The following is a 20,814-nucleotide window of genomic DNA, read 5'->3' as shown; positions in this document are numbered from 1 at the left end:
ATTTATGTCTATTTGTGTTTTAAAACGGCTGAATTTCTGTAAGTTAGGATATAACGACAGTGTGCGCCGCCGTAAACGGTCCGACCACCACTGTCAACATTGCGAAAGTTGTCTCAACGATGCACCTGGAAATGGTAAATCCACTCGTTAACTTAAACATGGAAGAGCTGACAACTCCTGTCCGAGAGCAACATAAATTCAATGTTGACAGACTTCAGAGATATTTGTCTGCCAATTCACGGGTGTCACATAATGACACGCTCACTGTCAGACAGTACAGGTAAGATACATACAGCTGGTTTGTTTCACAATTTCGAAGCAACAAAGGGGCAATTGGAAGCTAGTAATAGTGTATAAATCATGCTAAGCTAACTGTTAACATGCTAACAGCTCCACTTTGTCTTTTTAGCGCTGGTCAGTCAAACCCAACCTTCCTAATTCAAACTCCCTCAAACAGCTATGTGCTCAGGAAGAAACCTCCTGGTGAGCTGCTGCCAGGAGCACACAAGGTGAGCTGGGTGTCTACAGGTCCTTACAAAGTCCTTATAATGTTGCAACAACAAGGCCTTAAATTTGAATTTGTGAGGTCTTAACTTCTACATTTTATTTAATTTAATTTATCCATTTTTATTTTATTTTTTTGCGAAAATAAGTAAAGCCTTTCTATGTAAAATCCACAATTCTCATGTTACAAATCTTTTTTAATACTTGCACTTACTTGTTGGCAAAATGTTATGAGATCTTACTTTATTAACCATATTCCTACATAACGCTTACCTCTGCACAAGACCACATTTAAGCTACTTGCCTGCAATGCTTAAATAAGTAAAACAAACATGATTTGTCCAAAAATCTATCCTAAATTTGGTTAAAAGGTGTCTTGAACGGGTCTTAAAAAGCATTAAATATAACTATCTGAGAAAATTTCTTCTTTTGTACTAATTATAGGGGATATTTATGCAGTTGGTAATCTTCACAGGAATTTTCTTACAACCAGTGTAATAAAATAATATCAAAAGACAATATCAGTTTCTTATTGAAAACTCTGTTTCCCATAAATGATGGATAGACGGTTAGATAATAAAGTTATAAAAGCACAAAATAGATAGATAGATAGATAGATAGATGTTTATAAAAAGTAATATGATAGAGAATAAAATTATGCCATGGTAATTGTAAGGCAGCATAGTAATAGAGAATAAAACACTTAAAAAAGACCAATTAAGAGATTGAAAGACAAAAGAGAGATTAATAGACAAAAGAAATAAAATAAATATGACAGAGAATAAACTTATAAAAACACAGATAGATAGATAGATGGATAGATGGATACATGTATAATTTATTTTATTGATCCCAGTTTGGGAAATTCTTGTGCTATAGTAGCAGGTTATCCAGGCATTGCATGGAACAGTAAATACACAAGGAAAATATCAATAGAAAAATCAAAACAGTGAATTAAAAAAAAAATAGCTCAATAAAGAATACAAGAAAATAATACCCAAGCATTTATATATGTATTTATATATACATACATATAAAATATCTATTGAATACACAATATAAAAAACATACTAGAATACAATATAAATTTACTAGTTGTACAAGTAATAAAATATAAAATATGAACTTAGGATAACATACTATATACATTAGAAAAATGTGCAAATTTGTTGAAGTTTTTAAAAATAAAATGAGGAATGCTTTTAAGTTCACAAATGTCACATTTTTGCATGTTCAGCTGACCTGTTGTGCACTGACTGAAACACTTGTCAGGTTAAGCTAAAAATTGTTTGAAATTAATGATTGGAAGTGTACCAACTGAAGACTATGTGCATTTTTAGTGTAATCAATACAAAAGTACAAAGTCTTTTCCCAGAAGCTTCCTATGAATTTGCGGTTGCATATTAATATTTGTGTTGTAAATGATTATGTTAGGATAATATCTTAAAGCGTGGGTGATGTTTTCGTTTAGATGGTGAATTCTTGTGACGTTATTTACAGGTGGACAGGGAGTACCGGGTGCAGAAGGCCCTGTTCTCTGCTGGCTTCCCTGTACCTGAGCCTCTGTTGCACTGCACTGATGCTGAAGTCATTGGAACGGAGTTCTACGTAATGGAGCATGTGAAGGTAGGTTTGTGTTACTAAGGCCAGATTTCACAATATTCCTGCATCTAATATGTGTATTGCTGTTTTGCTCAACCTTCGCTCTACATTCTAATGATAAAAGATGAAATTTGGACTCGTGTATGCTTGCTGACACATGCTGATGTGACACACCCAATTGATGTCCAGGCTTCTAAATACATACTTACTATCATATAGTGGTCATCTATCATGAGATGAAAATATGCCTTTTAAAACAGATACTCTTGCTTGTCCATCCCTACTGAACAGGGGCGCATATTCAGGGATCTTCGTCTCCCTGGAGTGAGTGCAGCAGAGAGAGCAGCTCTGTATGTGGCTGCAGTGGAAGTGTTGGCAAAGCTACACTCACTGGACCTGGCATCAATGAACCTCGAAGGGTATGGAAAAGGATCAGGTTACTGCAAGAGACAAGTGAGCACAACACATTGTACTCAGTAAATCAAAACTTTATATGTTTTCTCTGGAAGAAGGAGTTAAAGTTGTAACATTTAAAAGTGTCTTTCCATCTTCAAAGGTGTCCACCTGGACGAAGCAGTACAACGCAGCAGCCCACACAGACATTCCAGCCATGAATCAACTGTCTGATTGGTTGATGAAGAATTTGCCAGCCAGTGATGACAAGGTCACACTTGTCCATGGAGATTTCCGAATGGACAACTTGATATTCCATCCAACAGAGGTACAACTTCTCAAACACTTACTCATACCTGTTTGCTTCATGTGACTGTAATGCTTTACAAAATGTGTTTTATGTCATTAGACTCGTGTGATAGCAGTGTTGGACTGGGAGCTGTCTACCACTGGGCAGCCCTTGGCAGACTTTGCCTACTTCCTCATGCCTCACTACTGGCCTACATACATTAAACTCACCAGCACAATGGGCAGCCTACAAGGAATAGAAGGTAACAGACAAATAATCCTGAAGACGAGCATTCAAGCATGACAAGTGTAGAAAATGGCTCAAATACTAGCTCTGACATCTTTGTGTAAATATACACCAATCACTCTTGAGAACTGGGACGTAACCTTACTTTTTGGGGGTTTTGATCTTTAGTCTTCAATTAGGCTGGGAAAATATATTTAAAGGATCAAAGTTGTGACTAGTAAACCTTGTAATTTTTTCTTGATTAGCATACATAATGGATGTGTGACAAAGTTGACTTCTTACGGGGTTGGAAAACAAGTTATATGTTTATTAATTTCACAGCAGTTGTAGTGAGTAACCATTTTATTTTTTCAGAGTTGCTAATAGTCCTCTTAATGCTCATCAAAATAGTCATTTTTAAACCATAATCCTTGTTTAGTTTTGATTTAGAAGAGCTACAAGTTGGCATGTCATGGTTTGAGACATACCTGATAGCAATATTATTTAATGAATTCATAAAAAAATAGAAATTTTACCAGTATATGAGCAGCATTCCTGCCTTTTTTGGAAACTAGGAAGTGAGACAGGAGTCCTTAGGATATAGCTAACCCCTTTTATGCTTGATTAAATTATGTTTTTGTAGAAATCTAATGGAGCTGACAAAAATCTGGGACACATCTTTAAAGGTCCAACATTTTCATAAAAAATATGGTTATCAGGAGTCCAGATAAAAATGGATCCTTTTATTATGGGGTCAGATCAGTAATCAGTCAGTAATGATCAGATCATAATGAATGAACCCACGCAGGGTTTCTCACGAATACACATGCCCTGGTTCGCAGTTGTATTTCGGACTCACTAATGCACACGATCTGTTTCACAAATGCACATGCTCTGGTTCACAAATAAAATTTTCATGCAAACTTGTAATATAAATTCGGAAATGCACATGCTCTGCTTCACAAATATTATTTTGAGGCACACTTGTAATATAAATTCACAGATCATGCGAATCGCTGAATGTGCATTTACAGACTGCTTCTCATTTGTGAACCTCTCTACATTTGTGAGAGAAATCTGTGTGGTGAATTTTGAGACTCCCCTGACGTCGCAGGTCAACGAACGTCACCATTGGCTGATAAATCTGTCAATCAAATTTATGATTCTGATTGACAGATTCATCAGTTAATCAGGTGTGTTCGCTTTCAGCCAATAATATGGCTCCTTACATAGGGTGTATTCATAGTTTATGTTCATTCAAACATGTTACTTGGATAAGCAGAACGCTTCAACTCATTATAATTCAATAACACTGCATGATTTACAACGAGGGGATAATAAGATAAATGTGTTACTTACAGGTTGAGATTGATCCATGTCTCTTCCACCTTTTCAGTCTAGCGTGTCTTGTTTGAACACTGCAAACAGTAGCTCAGTAGCTCTGCGATTGGTTTAAAAGTGTGGAGAAAATGTAAGGAGCCATACGATTGGCTGAAAGTCAGGGGAGTCTCAAAATTCACCAGATTTCTCTCACAAATGTAGAGAGGTTCACAAATGAGAAGCAGTCTGTAAATGCACATTCAGCGATTTGCATGATCTGTGAATTTATATTCCAAGTGTGCCTCAAAATAATATTTGTGAAGCAGAGCGTGTGCATTTGCAAAACAGATCGTGTGCATTAGTGAGTCCGAAATACAACTGTAAACCAGAGCATGTGCATTCGTGGAAAAACCCTGCGTGAGTTCATTCATTATGAGACTGATCTGACCCCATATTTTATTGCCATATTTGCGGTATCATCTGAACAACTACAAATTAACTCCTCACAGTCAGAAATATCAGCCTTTGGCGAGCCGTCGCATTTTACTCCTGTGGAAATCTCCTAAACCCCCATCTGTATCACTGTGGCTTAACGATGTTATGTCCTTTCTTACATTTTAGAAAATAATTTTAACAGTAAAAGGCTCCTCTGATAAGTTTACTCGGAAATTGAATTCTTGTATAAACTACTTTAATTCCTAAACAACCATTGCTTAATACTGTTTATATAATTTATGGCTAATGTTTTTTTCAATGCAGAGACTTTTTTTTTTGTTTCTTTGTTTACCAAAAAAAAAGGGAATAACACTTGTAATTCTCTGTTGTTGTTATGCATCCATCCCTAATAAAAATATATATTTTAATACATTATTTTTATGATTATAGCAGTACATTTTTACACCAATTTTATCTAGTTGTGAATTCTTGTCTGGGACAAGGGTGTTTCCTGGCACACAAATTTAGAAATTCAAAAAAATATAAAACAGATCAAAAATTTATGAATCATATTTTTTCCATACATATAAATCCTTGTTTCACCCCCTGAAACAAAATTAGTGTGTTGATAAGTTACAATTTTAAGTTTTTTTTATTTTTTTTATATTTTTATTAGGACATGTTTTGTCCCTATTCTCAAGAAAGGGTGACACGTGTAAACCATAGGCTGTATAACAATAATTGGCGGAGCCGCGGTGAGGTCACCCATTGGTTTGTGGACTCTAGTTATGAAGACTTCGAGTTTGACATTTGAATTGTCGCCATCTTGGATTTTTGGAGTCTGGGTGGAACTCTGAAGGAGCAAGGGGTGAATCTAACTGAGAGCTCAATCTGATGCCTAGCAGACAGCCTGTCACTCAAAACAGCCATGTCCTTAAGTATGCATAACTTTAAGCCTGAATAAAATGGGTGAGTTTGGTAGTGAGACAAATCCGCCCTCAGTACAGTTGTCATGAATGGGGAAATAAGCTATAGAGACCAAAACTGCTTTTTGCACCACGCTGTGCACATGTTTATATCTGCTGTGAAGTTGGGCATTTCAGTATGAGGATCCACAGGGACTGACTTGCTTCTGGAGCCAGTCTGAAGTGGCCATTTGAAGAACTGCAATTTTTGGCATTTCTGTGTTGGCTTCATTTTTCAGCTTCTTGGTGTAGAAACTGTTTGACTAATTGCACCCTTTTATCTCCTTGTCTCTCCAACTAATGAGCAGGTATACCAACTGTGGATGACCTGACCTCCATGTACTGCCATTGTCGGGGGATCCCATTTGCTTTGCCACAGCTGAATTTCTACCTAGCCCTGTCTGTCTTTAAAATGGCAGGAATTTCCCAGGTTTGTACCTGTTTATATACAAAGGCTAACTACCATTTTATTCCTATTTACCTTGACATATTGAAAATTAGTGGAATTCTCACTGTAGGATTACATTGTTGGGATAATTCAAGTATCTTACAGTGGATTGGTAATGTCATCTCAACTACAGAGGGGCCTAAATGGATCTGGTTGCTTTCAATTTAATATTTATCACTCTCTTTCATCCATCAGGGTATCTACACACGCCACCTACTGGGTAATGCCAGTGCTCCCAATGCAGCTGAGTTCGGCCAGTGTGTGGAGCCCTTGGCTAAGGTTGCCTTGCAGCTTGCACACAGGTCAGTTGGCTTTTAGAGTTGTGTAACAAAGTGTCTGTGGTTGTTTGTACATGACCCGTTGTATCAATACAGTGACTCAACAATTACTTTAAAAAGATGCTGGATGTTTGTGTTGGATCTGTGCTGAAAATGTCTCTCTGACTCATTTCTCCTTTTCTGTGTGTAATTTTATCCGTAAGTTGTCACAGATACCCAGTGAGTTTGGTAGAAGTGTCCTGATATAAGCTGTAAGAGTGGATAATCCGTATTAGACTGTCCAAACTGTCTGTTTTCAATAGAGTATTGTCCAAATTCAGTGTTATTGTAGGCCAGGAAACAGATTGATTCCACCTGCTGACTTAATTTAAGACAGCAACAGAGTTGGAATTTGGCATCCAGCTGCTGCTTCCGTTATTCCCTGTTGACTTTTAACGTGTGAGATGTGTTTCTTGCCAGGTCTGTCGCAGGCCCAACAGAACGGTCCGATGCTCTGTTCCTTCAGACAGCTAAAGGTCGGGCTGTTCTCCAGCAGGTCAAAGACTTCATGAGACAATACGTGCTTCCTGCTCAGGAGGTCAGTGCCAAGAGCTGCCGAGAACAGAGGAGAGATTTGTTTGCTCAGATGGACTTTTAACTTTCAGATGAAAGGATCTGACAGAGCACACCAGCTCATTCATGCAATCAGAATTAATTCATCGGAGCGAGAGAACAAGGAGTCTATTGATTACATGAATTACATTGCACGCAGAATCATCCTCACTGGCGCGGCATCACAGCGGGCTTAATACAGCGCAGAGATGACAAATCTTGTTCGGCTTTATTAGTGGGAGCAGTGGGCTGAATGGTGTGTGTTTTGTGTAACAAAGCCACAGATTAGTTTCTCCTGTACAAACACCTGCAGACATAACTACATCAACAAACTGTGAAGTAGGAGAAATATTTCTGATTTTTTTTTTTTTTATGGTACGAGTGAGAGGAAATAGATTAATAATGCTGTCAAAAATTTGTTTTTCTCCAGGAAGTTGCAGAATACTACTCCAAACACGCTCAGTCTCCACAAAGATGGCACACCCCACAAATTATAGAGGATCTAAAGGTATGTAACGTTCTCTTTAAACAATTTTCTCTTCTTTGGTGGCTACATTTTCAACAGACACCTGTCCCAGTTATCATTACCAATACAACAGAAATATTAGAGAACAAAAGAAGCATTTCGATATAAAAACTCCCATGAAGTGTTACAGGTTTAAGGGCCAAGCTCATTCAACCTTGTCTAAACATTGCACCTTCCCTCTAAGTCAGCTCCACACTGCAGACCTTGCAAGAAGCACTCAGTTTGCACATGCATTGACACTGTACAGGAAATAAATTGTGCTTTAGCAGCTAAACGATGTAATGATTTAAAAACGTCTTGTTTTGAATAGCAGAATGTTCCTGAACGTCTGTACATATGCTTGCCTTATGTTAATAGAGGGCCCACAGTATCGTGAGAAAAAACAGTTTTGTCCTGCTGAGAGAAGACAAAGAGCAGACGCTATTATCTCAACCTTGAACATGTGTATGCAGCTACCAGCATGCCTGTCCAGAGCTTGTTATGAGAAAATGCACTAGGGGTGTTTGCTACTTAGTATAAAGACAGATTGAGATTGTTATGAGACTGAGATGATATTTTGCTGTGTGACTTTTATGTGAAGGATTCTCTCTCCGTGTAGACTAATTCCAACTTATTTTCTAAGAACCTAAAGTAGGCAAAAAACTCCTACTACAACAATCTGAACTACGGAAAGGCATTTTTATTTTTTTATTCTATTTTTTTGAGTATATTCAAGTACTAATATTAAATTATCATAGAGTATTAGAGGACTTGCAAAAAATAAAATCTCATGTAAGAGTAGGGTCCAAAATGATCATCCAAAAACATGCAGGTTAGGGTTAGAGTGAGCCTCTGTGCTACACAGACTGTAGAGATAAGCATACATAAAGAGAAACCATACCCCCAAGCATTGTTTATTTTGTCAAAATACTTCCAAACATTACTCTTATGCCTGGTCTCCATTCTGCCTGTATGTTAGATCGAGTCATGTCCATCTGAAAACAATGAACGTTATCTACAGCTTTGCAGATCTGTCATTTTATTATATGGATCCGTACAGATATTCATAGATAGCAGTTCAAAACGTGTGAACTTTTAATAAAGAACAGGGTCAGGGTATCATATGTATGGCGTATATGTATGTATGTTGGCAGCATACAGCAGAGGGATCCTGGTTCAAACCCAGGGTGTGGATTTCTGTGTGGAGTTTGCATGTTCTCCATGTCAGCATGGGTTTTCTCCAGGTACTTCCTCCCACAGTCCGAAGACATTCAGGTTAATTGGTGACTCTAAATTGTCCGTAGGTGTGAATGTGAGTGTGAATGGTTGTCTGTCTCTATGTGTCAGCCCTGTGATAGTCTGGTGACCTGTCCAGGGTGTACACCACCTCTCACCCAGTGTCAGCTGGGATAGGCTCCAGCCCCCCATGACCCCCAACAGGATAAGCGGTTATGGAAAACAAATGAATATGTATGTTGTTTTTATTACAAAGCAAAAAGAAATGTGATCGTTCTGTACATTGAAAAAAATACTGACATCTAAAGCACATACTCATGCTCATCCCTACTCTGTATGTATCTGCATATTCAGGTGAAAGCCAGGGAGGCAGGGCTGTGGAACCTGTTCCTGCCTGCAGTCAGCGGTCTCAGTCAGTTGGACTATGCCTACATTGCAGAGGAAACCGGACGCTGCCTCTTCGCCCCCGAAGTCTTCAACTGCCAAGCTCCTGGTAACACATCTTACATGGTGTCCAATGTTGAGATAATTTAGAGGCCATGGACAATATGACAGATAATACTATACCCTTATGTTCCACATAAAATCCTCTGTAGTCAGGTAAATCCTCTCCAAATGTCAACATTTCAGCCTTGTTTAACAGACATACATTTTTGTGTTTATTCACTGTTTGAAATATAAACATTCCCCAAATTGGCCCTCTTAAAGTATTTGTTTGTCACATGAGATCAAACAATATTACTAATGTCTGTAAGAGCATGTTATTTCCAAAATTTGGCTCATACTACTCTGAAAGAACATGTGTGGTATGTTTCCTCACAGACACAGGAAATATGGAGGTGCTCCACATGTTCGGCAGTGAGGAGCAGAAGAAGAAATGGTTGGAGCCTCTCCTCGGAGGAGAGATCCGCTCCTGCTTCTGTATGACAGGTATTTCCATGACCATGTCCGTCTGCATCACTGACAGAGTTTTAAATATGTGCTTCATGTCACAGTGCTTTACAAAACGCTGAACAAAGAGAACATACCATATCCTCTAGAGTCACAGTGGAGATATGAGTGATGAAAGTGTGACAGATGTAATTTAAGAGGTGAAATAATTTACTGTGTGTCGACTCGAGCTGGTATCTTGAAACACTTACTGGAAGCGCCTTTTAGAAGCAGTGTTCTGCACAGTTACTTGTAAAGTTCAGCCCTCCAGATATTTTTTGTGTTTGTTGCCAGACGTTCCGGTGACGGTTCTGGTCGTCAATGAGCCAGGTAGCACGGCTGCTACCGACTCTGTTGTTTGGGAGTTTTACATGTCAACTGCAAACACGAGCTCACTATGAGTAATTTCTCCCTGTTTTCCCCCTTTTTCTTTCCACACTGCCTGGAAACCGCAGCATGCTGTTGCCAGAGGTGATTACAGTGGTGGGTGTGAAACTCCCCATGGTTTTTCGTAAACACAGATGTTGATAAGTAGTGTTTTGGGGATGTGTTTTGTCACCGGTGTGGTCGATTTATTACACTGGATGACGAGGAACAGGAACCTCCATCTTGTGCTCATAAACAATCATGACTTCTGACTTTGTTAAGAGTCATCTGCTGTAGAGATTCAGTGTGAAAACGTGTGAGTGCACATTTATTTTAACCACTCTGCCTGTGGTGTGAGCTGGAATCCAGATTTTTTGGAAAAGATGGAACATAAAGCAAAACCAGGGGGCTGGAAATGTAAAATCTGTAAGAGTATAAACATCATTGCTTATTGTCTTTTATTTGGTGTAAAATTTGTGTGTTGTGAGTTTTAAGCTGACCTGTCATCCTTTCCCCAGAGCCTGATGTGGCCTCCAGTGACGCAACCAACATGGAGTGCACACTTTACAGGGATGAAGACAACTACGTCATAAACGGCAAGAAGTGGTGGAGCAGTGGTATGTCCGATTCTATTTTCATTGGTTATATAAGGAAAAAAACATACATATAATTCCACTAAGAACACTGAAGAGCTTTGTGGTCCATTTAGGACGGAAAACGCCATTAGAGAGCGTCAGACTCAATAAACAAGGAGTCCTTTTATGTGTGCCTAGTTCGATTTGCTTTAAATCATTATGTGAGGCAAGTCCTCTTAAACCAAAGAATGTATTAAAAAGAGTAAAACTGGAAAGTTTATTGTCCAGTGTGTGCCCAAGAGCTTCTCTCGGAAAGCCGTAATTTTATATGTGATCAAGATGTTGTTGTGACAAAACACTGCAAACATAAATGCTTACCCAGACTGCAAACATGTGGACAAAAAAGGCAGACGACTCCTTTCTAAGCATTATATAACATGAACTGCTTTTAAAAAGTTGAAAAACCTTGGATCCATTTAAATACTGGAAAATATGTTTCAGAGCTGCTCTGGTTGGCCAATAGGTTGGACTGGTAAAAGGTCACACATTCAAGCCTCAACACAGTCAGTGTGTGTTTATCAATTGACATTTTACCTCTGATCGATGAATCATTTTCATTTTAAGTAAAAATAAATGGCTTTCTTTCACTGTTGATCCTACTGATGTGACTTTACGCACGCATTGTACGTGTTGATGACTCAGACTTATCTGTGACTCATGTGTGAGTCAGTATTCTTCTGGTTTATAGCCCAGGTTATTCTATCTGTGTCCTCTGATCGGCTCTATAAATGAGTTTGGATTATAATATCCTGTTAAAATTACTAAACAATGTTAAGTTGACGTAAAAAGTCCTCTGCACCGCCGTCATAGCAGACAACTAAGCCTTAATTCTTTAGATTTAAGTGATGGTTATCACTTAAATATCTAAGACTCGTATTAGTGTTTTGAGATGTTTATCTTGCACCTCCTAAATCACCATGAACTGAAAGATATTCCAGATGTTTCCTCTGATACAGATGTGGTCTGAGGTTTTGACTCCCAGTTTAAAGGAAAACAGTGGCCTGTTGTTTTTGTCGTTTTCTCAAATCTGCATGGAATTCCCTCTCGTCACTGAAAACGGAAAACGTGATGGTTTACCAAAATTGAGCAGAATTTTCACTTTCAAATGATGGTCTTCATGAAGCGCACAGCCTGTCACGTAGGTCCATAGTTTCCATTTCTCTTTTCCTTGGAAGTGAAATTTCTATCAGTAGAAAAAAATCTCCTTGGGTTGTGAGACTGTCGTCTGCCAGCTTGAATACAGTATATCTCTCTGTTAGGAAAGAATGCTGATGTGTTCGTTTCATACTTGCTGTGACCTGTGGCAAACCGCATTATTCAAGAGAGGAAATTGGAGGGATTTGTGCCTCTGCAGTGTCCAGGCACTCTCAATAGAATTTACAGCAAAAAGAGAAGTAAAACTAGATGGGGTGTTAATTGAAATTAAGTTGAAGGATGATGTTTTACTGTGGTCCTCAATTTTTCAAGTATCAAATGACATTGCTGGTGTTTCCCAACATGCTGTCCAAAGCTCTCGGCAGCCTTCAAAACATTTTTTGAGATATATATATTTATTGCTTTTTTAGAGCATAGAAAACCATAGGAAAAACAAAGCCAACAGGCATAGCACATCATATGTAACAGTGGCCACAGTCAGAGTGATTAGTATAAAGTAGTAGTAGTAAAAATTAAGTATACAGAAAAGGGAAAGTATACACAGCAAGGTGCTTCATCTAAAAAAATATTATTACAATAGCCTTCACCCTGAAGAATTTCAGCACAACACAACACCTCTCTCCTCTTTATAGAATCTCAGTCTCTCCAGATGTAATTTCATTTAACCATAAATCATATGTAGAAACAGAGTCCATCTGCCAGACTTGGAAAATTACCTTCCAAATGAAACAGCCATTTCTGGGGATCTGCTATCAGAGGATAAGAAGCGAGTCGCTCCAGGGATAGGTTTGAGTGGACTAGGTTCAAAACATTTACCCTTAAGGAGGATTGGTTATATGTACAGTATCTTTTCCCGTAGAGGAGACTTACCATCTCTGGCTTTTAAGTTGTATTTCATTATAGTAATTACATGGCTGTTCCCGCATTATGTTGTAGAAGGGTTTTTTTTTTTTGGCTTGTCATGGAATAACCCCACCGTAAATTTAACTTACTGGAAACAAGGCCCTATCCGCTTACATGCAGAATGTTGCCTGTAATCCAAGTACACTACAGAGTGACGCAGTTTCCTTCTTTGCTTTCTCTTGCGTCGTCTGGGGCAAACTCCAAGTAGCTAGATGGGAGGGTCTGTGCTGTTGTTGCTGATGTTGCTAGGGCAGCTCTGTGGTGTGGAAGCTATATAAGACTGTCCCAAGGGCACGACAATGTACTAAAATTGTTCCCAGACCTGCAATCTTTTATCTCTTAGCCATAGGCGTTCGTATTTGCATACACACTCACACAAGCACAGATGATGCACACGTGTTTAACATTATTAGTAGTTGCTAGTGAAACTGAATTGCCACACAAGTCTTTATGATTTTGGTTTCCCTCAGGTCAAGTTAAGCTTGTTAGGTTGAAGAATCATATGATTAGGTGTTAAGGGGCAGTGCGGCCCAAAAATTAAAAATAACTATTTTTCCTCTCACCTGTAGTGCTGTTTATCAGTCTAGATTGTTTTTGTGTGACTTACTGACTGTTAAGGCTACAGTTTCAGTAATCTCCAAGTAAACACACCTAGTTTCAATGAGTCCTTCTCCCACGCATCCAAGTCATTACAGTGGAAAGAGGGTGACTAACAGGAATTGTAGATGGAAAGAATTGTTAAGACTGGAACCATTTTAACTCTAAAGATCTTAATGAACTATCTGTGGTGGATGTGGTCAGTGGGCTTTGCCAATTTAAGCTGACCTCTCTCTGTCATAGCTGCAGTGGTGTAAACAGGCTTGAGTAGAGCACTGTAACTCTTGGACTGTGGCCATCCCATGCATTAGGGTTAGCTTGAGCGTAACATTATATGATGGCACTGAGTAATTTCAAAGGAAAAAAAGATTAAAGTCACAGTTTTTAGCAGTCTGCAGAGAGCATTTATATATCACTAAAATGTTAAGTAATAACATTGCGCTCCACTGCAATCCATTTGCTCTTTCAAGCTCATATTATTGAAATAAAATAAAGATGAGAGTATAAAAACGTCAGTCAGGCTTACAGTTCCTCCAAGGAACATGCCGCTTTGTTTCTAGTTTTATGACCTGAGGGGGTCCTTCCTGCTGTTTGCTGTTCTCTTTGTTTGCCAAATGTTTTTCGACTCAATGGGTCACCCACTGTGCAATCAAGCCACCCCTCATCCCAACCCAGAGCCACGGGATGTAGTAAAATGAGATGCAGATGATCTCATGGAAGGCAGCGCAGACTGTAAGGTTGCATTGGATTTATGGTGAAGATTTAGTTGCAACAGATGTTGGTAGAGGCATGTCACTGAAAATCTTTCTTTTATTTAGGAAAATACATAATTTATACAAAATACTTTGCTTCATTAGCGCTTATAAACTCACTGTACATATATACTTATTACACTAAGCATTAATATATATGGTTATTGATGTTTATATGAGAGCAACGATGTGTAAATATATATACATACAATCTTGTTTAGGTGCTTACAGGAAAATAGATAGCATGTTTGAGTCTTAAATAGTAAAGGTGCTGGTGTCTTGGTCTTCTGAACCCGACTGGGATTGCGTTTGAGTGCGTGCATTGAGTGCAATCTCCACTGCCGGCTCCTGGTTGACAGGTGCTGGGTGTCTCCCAAGTCGCTGTCCAAGGCGCTTGACAACCTTGAGGACATGTCCCCTGAAGGATGATCCAATGAAGGCGTAGAGTAGGGGGTTAATGCAGGCGTGGGCCAGCGCCAAGCTCTCTGTCACTTGGAGAGCTCGATCCAGGCCCTTGCTGACCTCACAGTCAGTCACGAGGATGTAGATGATGTCCATCGCTCGGCACAGCTTGACCACATTGTAGGGCAGCTGGGTGAGCACGAATACAGCCACCACAGCCAGCAGGACACGCAGGGCACGCCACTTCCGGTCCCTCCGCACCCCGGCTGCTTGGCTCAGCGCCCGCCCAACCCAACAGTAGCACACCACCATGACCAAGAAAGGTAGCACGAATCTAAGGATCACCTCCAGCAGCTCCAGGGCAGCCTTTGCTGGTCGGGCCATGCTGTGCGGGTAGATAGCTGTACAGGCTATCCTGTGATGGGAGTGCTTTACTGTTGAGAAGATGAGTTCAGGAAGGCCAAGAAAGCTGGCTACAGCCCACAACACCACACACACCAGGAGCCACTGTCTCCTCACCTGGGGACTTGTCCCGGTCCTGCCCATTGTATTGTGGGCTACAGCGCGGTAGCGATCCACGCTGATACACGCCAGCAACAACATGCCACAGCTGAAGTTGGTACTGTAGAGGAAGGAGGTGAGCTTACAGGCTCCCGAACCCAGCATCCAGCCATGGACGGCATCGGCCGCCCAGAAGGGCAGGGTGAAGAGAAGCAACAGGTCCGAAATGGCGAGGTTAAGGATGCACACATCTGTCAGGGTTCGTAGTCGCAGCTTTGATGTGTAGACCACCACTACCAGGGCATTCCCAGCCAGGCCCACCACCAGAACCAGGGCATAGATGACCGGGAGGAAGACACCGGCAAAAGAGCGCACTTCCTCCTTGTCACAAATGCTGTGCTCGTAATTGTAATCGTAACCGTCAGTAAAGTTGAAGTCTTCATCGTCATGATAATAGAAATCTTCCATTTTTTTTTGCTGTACAGAGAAAAAAACAAAGCACAGTTTAGGGAAGCATTTGTCTCAGTTTTAAAAAGGGGAAAACAATTTCAATTTGTCCTTTTTAATTGCACATGCTGTGACATATGGGCTATGTAACCGATCCATTGTATACAAGTGTAATTTGCATGTTATCTAACGAAACAAGAGCAGAGTGCATTTGTAAACCATGAGCTACTTTTCATCAGAAACAGGAAAAGGGAGTTCTTTCTGTATTCTGCATGAAAGGAGGTTCTCGTGCATGGTTTCCCTAATGGCTCAAGCCGTGTCTGTCTGAATAGCGTGTGGGCTGGAATAACCACAGAGAACAGAGGACAACAGACTCACAAGGCAGCTGATTACCTTTTTGAATTCACCTAGTTTGTATTCTGCTGGATACTAAGTGATCTACAGCCTAGGAAAATGGCAGCATTCACAGCTTCTCTAATCACAACCTCTGATTTTTACTCAGCAATAAGGAAGATAAGTATTCATCACGAAGCTGTCATATTTTCCCAAACGCATAACAGTGCTGGCTGCACTGCACACTGATAACATCTACCAAACACTATGTAGGACAATCCATTCACAGCATGTCAACCTTATTTGATCTGTGAACACATTGATCCACATGCACACATCCAAGTGTTTTTCTCTCTCCCTGTGACTGATGTCATTTCCCCTGTGGGTGACAAAGTCAAGAACGACAGGAAATATGTGGAGTGAGGGATGAGGATGACACACACGCCCAGCTAAGGTCTCTTGCCAAATTCAAATCCAGGATGTTGCTTTTACTGTATATGGTATGTGCTGGTTCAACAGGACATCCCATTGAAGTGAGACTTTCATCCAGAGTCATTGTGTTGTTAACATCCCCTCCACAGTCATTCGCTCCAATAGAGATGTCGTGTCTACTGAGGACGAGTAAACACAGTGCTGTTTGTATGTGAGTGTACATGCCATGGTGGCTTTTACCGTCACTGATCGAAAACAGATAATTTATGTTGCTTGGGAAAATATCTAACCATCTCCTAAGGAACATCATGATTCGACTGAGCTTGTAGTGCTCACCTCTGTCATATAGTTTGTATTTTATTCAATTCACTAACAAGTTGAATTAAGGAAACAGGGAAACACATCCCTTGATGGATGATATAACTCCTGGATGAGGGCCAGAGTATTACTCGTGGAATACTTTGCATCCCAGGATTGTTTTGGCAAATCGCACTTGTTGCTAAGATGATAAGTCATTTTATGAAAAGTGTCCAGGTTTGTTATGTAATAAGTCATTATCTCCTATATGGGAGGAGCAGGAGTTACCAAAACAGATGTTCATTGGAACATTCGAAAATATGTCAAGTATCCCAGCGCTGTCAACAGCTGGGTTTCATATGTAAGAGGAGCATAATAGGTGGATAGTTCTTGTTCTTTAATGCAGTTGTCTGGGTTATTGGGTCTCTGCGGAGAATTACAAAAGTCGAGTAAAATAAGAAGTGACATCCCTCATATTTGTATTTGATTCAGTAGTGTAATATAGTGATGAAAAGTTATGATTTTGTTTGTCACTGATCATAATTGGAATGTGGGCTTGTTTTACTGCTGTTTGTATAAACATTACTGACGTTAACAAACTTCTAACAGCATTTTAATTTTTGCTGTTTGGTGTTATTCTGTATATTGAAAAGCCAGCCGTTAGTTTGTGTTGTGATCTTTTTGTTTAACAATTAGATCCCACATTGCATATTTAGTTTATTTCTTGTTATAAACCACAAAGATTGAAAGAAAATCCCTGAGACAAATGTCCTGTTTATCCCAATATCTGTGCTATAAACTATACTAATGTTACTCCAACCCCGAGACAAAACAGTGTGTTTTACATAAAGCAAAACAAAACACTACACAGACAAACGCAAACAGGTAAACAGAATGCATAAGGCTTCATTTAGCTTGTTATCATTACCTCACTGTGGTTATAATAATGTCATAAAATATCCTGAGCAGGACTTTGACTGTTATCACGAGTGAACCTTTGACTATCGCAAAAACAAGGCACAGTACTTTTCAATGTATATCATGGGTTAATAAGTAAATGTTAAATGTAGATGTAGCCAGCATATTAAAAATCAGTACTCTATATACAATACAACTCTTTTAGCGCATAATATGGCAAAGAAGATAGAAGAAGAAAATTACATACCCAGATTTTTTACATTCCTCTAGGCGTAGTTTGACTTGTTTGCAGTTGATGAAAAAGTAACAAAATATTGGGTAAAGTGGAAAAGTTGAGAAGATTTTCTTACCTTCCGTTTGGTCCTTTTTTGGGGATTTGTAAAGTTGGTGATATCCTTTTTCAATCACACACAAACAGTGAGGAGAAAAGTTGTATGCACCACAGGGCTGAAGTGACTGATCTCTTTTCCTAAGCCCGCCCACACTCCCTTCACTGCTGACAGTTTTGCAGTGGAGCACCTCTCTTCACCACGTAGCTCTTCATGCAAGTGTGCGTGTGTGTGTGTGTGTCCCTCAGACTGTTATGATGCAGGTGAAATGGATAAACAAAAAAAATCCTTAAGCCTTTACTGTCTGTTATGACTGTATTGTGCAACACACCACACAAAGACAAGCTGTTTACCAGTCTCAGATAAACTGTGAACTTGATCTCTCCCTCATGATGTCACGCAGGCTGTGCCCTGGTGGCTGCCCTTTGTTCGTGTCTGTGCAAGAAAACCCATGATAAAAGGAGGATATAAAGTAACATCCCATTTATGAGGCTTATTGTTAATTGTGGTTTGCTGGAATGTTTCAATGTGCTGAGTAAACTGTTCACCAGCCTCACTCGCATTAGCAGAAATTCAGTGGACTGAACTATTTTAGATGCTTTTAACATGAAATTCATGAATGAAACTTCAATTTTTTGGTTTCCTGGGTTTTCCCCCACGAATACTGTTCCTCATTTCAGCTTCTCAGAAACAGTTCACTTGTTTTTAATCCCTCTCTGTCTCTCACTATTTCTTGTTCTCTCTCTTATGCGTCTGCATATAAAGACATTTTCTAAAAATCAACAAAGCAAACGATTTGGGAGTAAAAAAATACTCATACAAAAGCATGCGTCCGTATTTTTGGCAATAAAAGACATTCTTTTTTGACGTATGTCATGCTGATATGAAATTAAACAGAAAAAACAACAACAACATAACATATTTGGGTGTCACCCTCTCAGGAAGAGGGATTACTGTGCTGGGAAGGATTATTTTCATTCCAGTGGCGACAGGACATGTTTGGGCAAAGCTGTTGTATGACAGCGAGGCTCACCTTGTATCATGGACGCTTAGACTTATGTAAGGTTAGAGGAGAACCCGACCTGCTCCCGAGCCAAAGGCACTTTCCTAGATGTGGTTTTCGGGTGGAGTCGGGAGTGCTTTGTTGGAGTGCAAGCGCGGTCATTTAGTGTTTGTTTAAATTTGTGCAGTCAGAGACCGTTGAAGCGTTCACATGCACTCACGCTGTGATTCTCATGCTGTGAATATTCAGAGACTGTTGATGTCTCTGCCGTTGCTGTCTGGTGTCCATATGGCCTGTCCTTAGGGGACAGTTTTGCCACTTGGACAGAAGAATAAGCAGGAAGGCAGACCATGGGTTCCCCTGTCTGTGCCTTAGGGACCTAAGGCCACATTGGAGACTGTCTGACAGTGGACTCCCAACCAGGGAAATTCCAAAGTGTTCTGCATTTGGTAATCGTCAGCCTGTTCATTTGAGCTATGTGGTTATCAAACATTTCATATCGTCACAGTGTTTTTACAGTTTCTAGTTTGTATGGTATCTTGTGAAATTATTTATATGATGTTGCCCTCTAGTGGGTGTTTTTTGGGGGGGGTTGCAGCCATAAAAAAAGCATTTTAGACTCAGCCAAGTAAAATTTCAGTTTCTCCCCAACAAACAAAATGTATTTAATGACAAACTAAATGTCGCTCCACATGAAAGAATCTAACTCAGGAAATGTAAATCAACCCGTGGCTGTCTCGGGAGGCCGTTCTCATACCATCAATCCGTCACTTGCTCCATCCTCGTCTGGCCCTTCCCAGCCAGCGACGCACATTGTTTCCGATCAGACTCAGGCAGCGGAGTGGTTAAGGACAGACTGTGAAAAGTTGCTTGTCCCATTGTTTGTTACACCAGCAGACGCCAACACAACATGAATACAAATGAACCACAGCATTTATGACTGTTCCCCACAGGTGCTGGCAATCCCCAATGCAAAGTAGCCATTGTGATGTGCAGGAGCGGATCTCAGGATGTGAGCAGCAGGTCAGTACTGTGCAACAGTTATGTGGTGAGGAATATTTGCATGTTTGTTTCCTCTTCTGGTGATTGGAAATATATTTTAACCACAGGTTTTATTATTCCAGGATTTTTATGTAGCAGTATTCCAGTTCTCCCAATTAAGTCACTTTTTTGGTTTCATGTAAATTGTTTTATATTCGAATGATTCTGTGCTTGTCAGTGTACCTTTGCACTTTATTTTTCCCATTAACTTCCCTCTGTGCCGCTATTATAATAGAAATGGACTTTGGTTAGAGGGCAGGGTTTACTTCCCAGCATGCACCTGCATTTTAACACCTCTCGCCTGTCTAGCCTTTCTGCATAGAGGTTTGGATCACATTGCAGAAAAATGTATCAATTAAATCTTGTTGACAGTTGATGTCAGTTGAAGATTAGAGCCAATTACATGTCAGCCAGATCATTTAACTCGCATCAGTTACAAGCACACATGGGAAGAAAAAAACCTCTAAAAACAACCACACCCAAAATATGTAATACACTTTCTACTTGTTTTGTCAGCAGTGTAACAAGGCAAACACCCAGAGAAAGTAAAATAAATCAGGGCAACAGATTCTTACTGACAATGTGCACTTTGAAATGTGTCATACTGAGAGCAGCATGAAACATCTGGTCAAAATGGTTACTGTGGAATTATAGATTTAAAGAAAACTGCAGGCGAAGTGAAATGTTTTATTCCTTTAAACGTGTTTCTTAGGCATGGCCAACACAGTATGATCCTCGTCCCCATGGACACACCAGGTGTTAAGCTTGTCAGACCGCTCACCGTGTTCGGACAGGATGGTAAGATAGTGTCTGTCATTACATCTGCGTGTGCTGTTGATATTTTCCTGTTTTTAAACAATAATAATTTCCCTTTCGCATGCAAACATAACAAATGAGCTTCCCTGGCCAAATAAATAGTTCTTTCCCTTGTTTCTGTGCTCAGATGCCATCCATGGTGGCCACTTTGAAGTGCACTTTGAAA

General features: G+C 39.8%; 2 protein-coding genes across 2 annotated transcripts; one reads left to right on the top strand and one right to left on the bottom strand.

Annotated features, from left to right (window-relative positions):
- Window positions 1–83: 83 nt before the first annotated feature.
- On the top strand, window positions 84–20,813 carry acad11 (acyl-CoA dehydrogenase family, member 11; the record flags this gene model as incomplete). Its single annotated transcript, XM_050057380.1, has 16 exons — window positions 84–280; window positions 410–509; window positions 2,005–2,130; window positions 2,398–2,559; window positions 2,663–2,827; window positions 2,909–3,050; window positions 6,042–6,163; window positions 6,377–6,483; window positions 6,919–7,036; window positions 7,481–7,558; window positions 9,146–9,284; window positions 9,614–9,721; window positions 10,606–10,704; window positions 19,745–19,814; window positions 20,545–20,630; window positions 20,776–20,813. Coding segments are annotated over exons 1-16 (1,821 nt in total), but the record flags the coding sequence as incomplete, so codon positions are not given.
- On the bottom strand, window positions 14,181–17,968 carry ackr4b (atypical chemokine receptor 4b). The gene is made up of 2 exons (XM_050057216.1): window positions 17,810–17,968; window positions 14,181–15,509 (listed from the first exon to the last, which is right to left on the bottom strand). Exon 2 carries the CDS (start codon window positions 15,498–15,500, stop codon window positions 14,385–14,387), a length of 1,116 nt encoding a protein of 371 aa, XP_049913173.1. The 5' UTR covers window positions 15,501–15,509; window positions 17,810–17,968; the 3' UTR covers window positions 14,181–14,384.
- Window position 20,814: the final 1 nt, after the last annotated feature.

The sequence above is a fragment of the Epinephelus moara genome, chromosome 11 (assembly GCF_006386435.1).
Source record: "Epinephelus moara isolate mb chromosome 11, YSFRI_EMoa_1.0, whole genome shotgun sequence".
Classification (NCBI taxonomy): Eukaryota; Metazoa; Chordata; class Actinopteri; order Perciformes; family Serranidae; genus Epinephelus; species Epinephelus moara.
Note: the sequence above shows the minus strand (reverse complement) of the source record. Positions and strands in the feature narration are given on the sequence as shown.

Excerpts from the sequence above, each read along its gene's own strand:
- ackr4b (XM_050057216.1), bottom strand. The coding sequence starts at position 15,500 with ATGGAAGATTTCTATTATCATGACGATGAAGACTTCAACTTTACTGAC.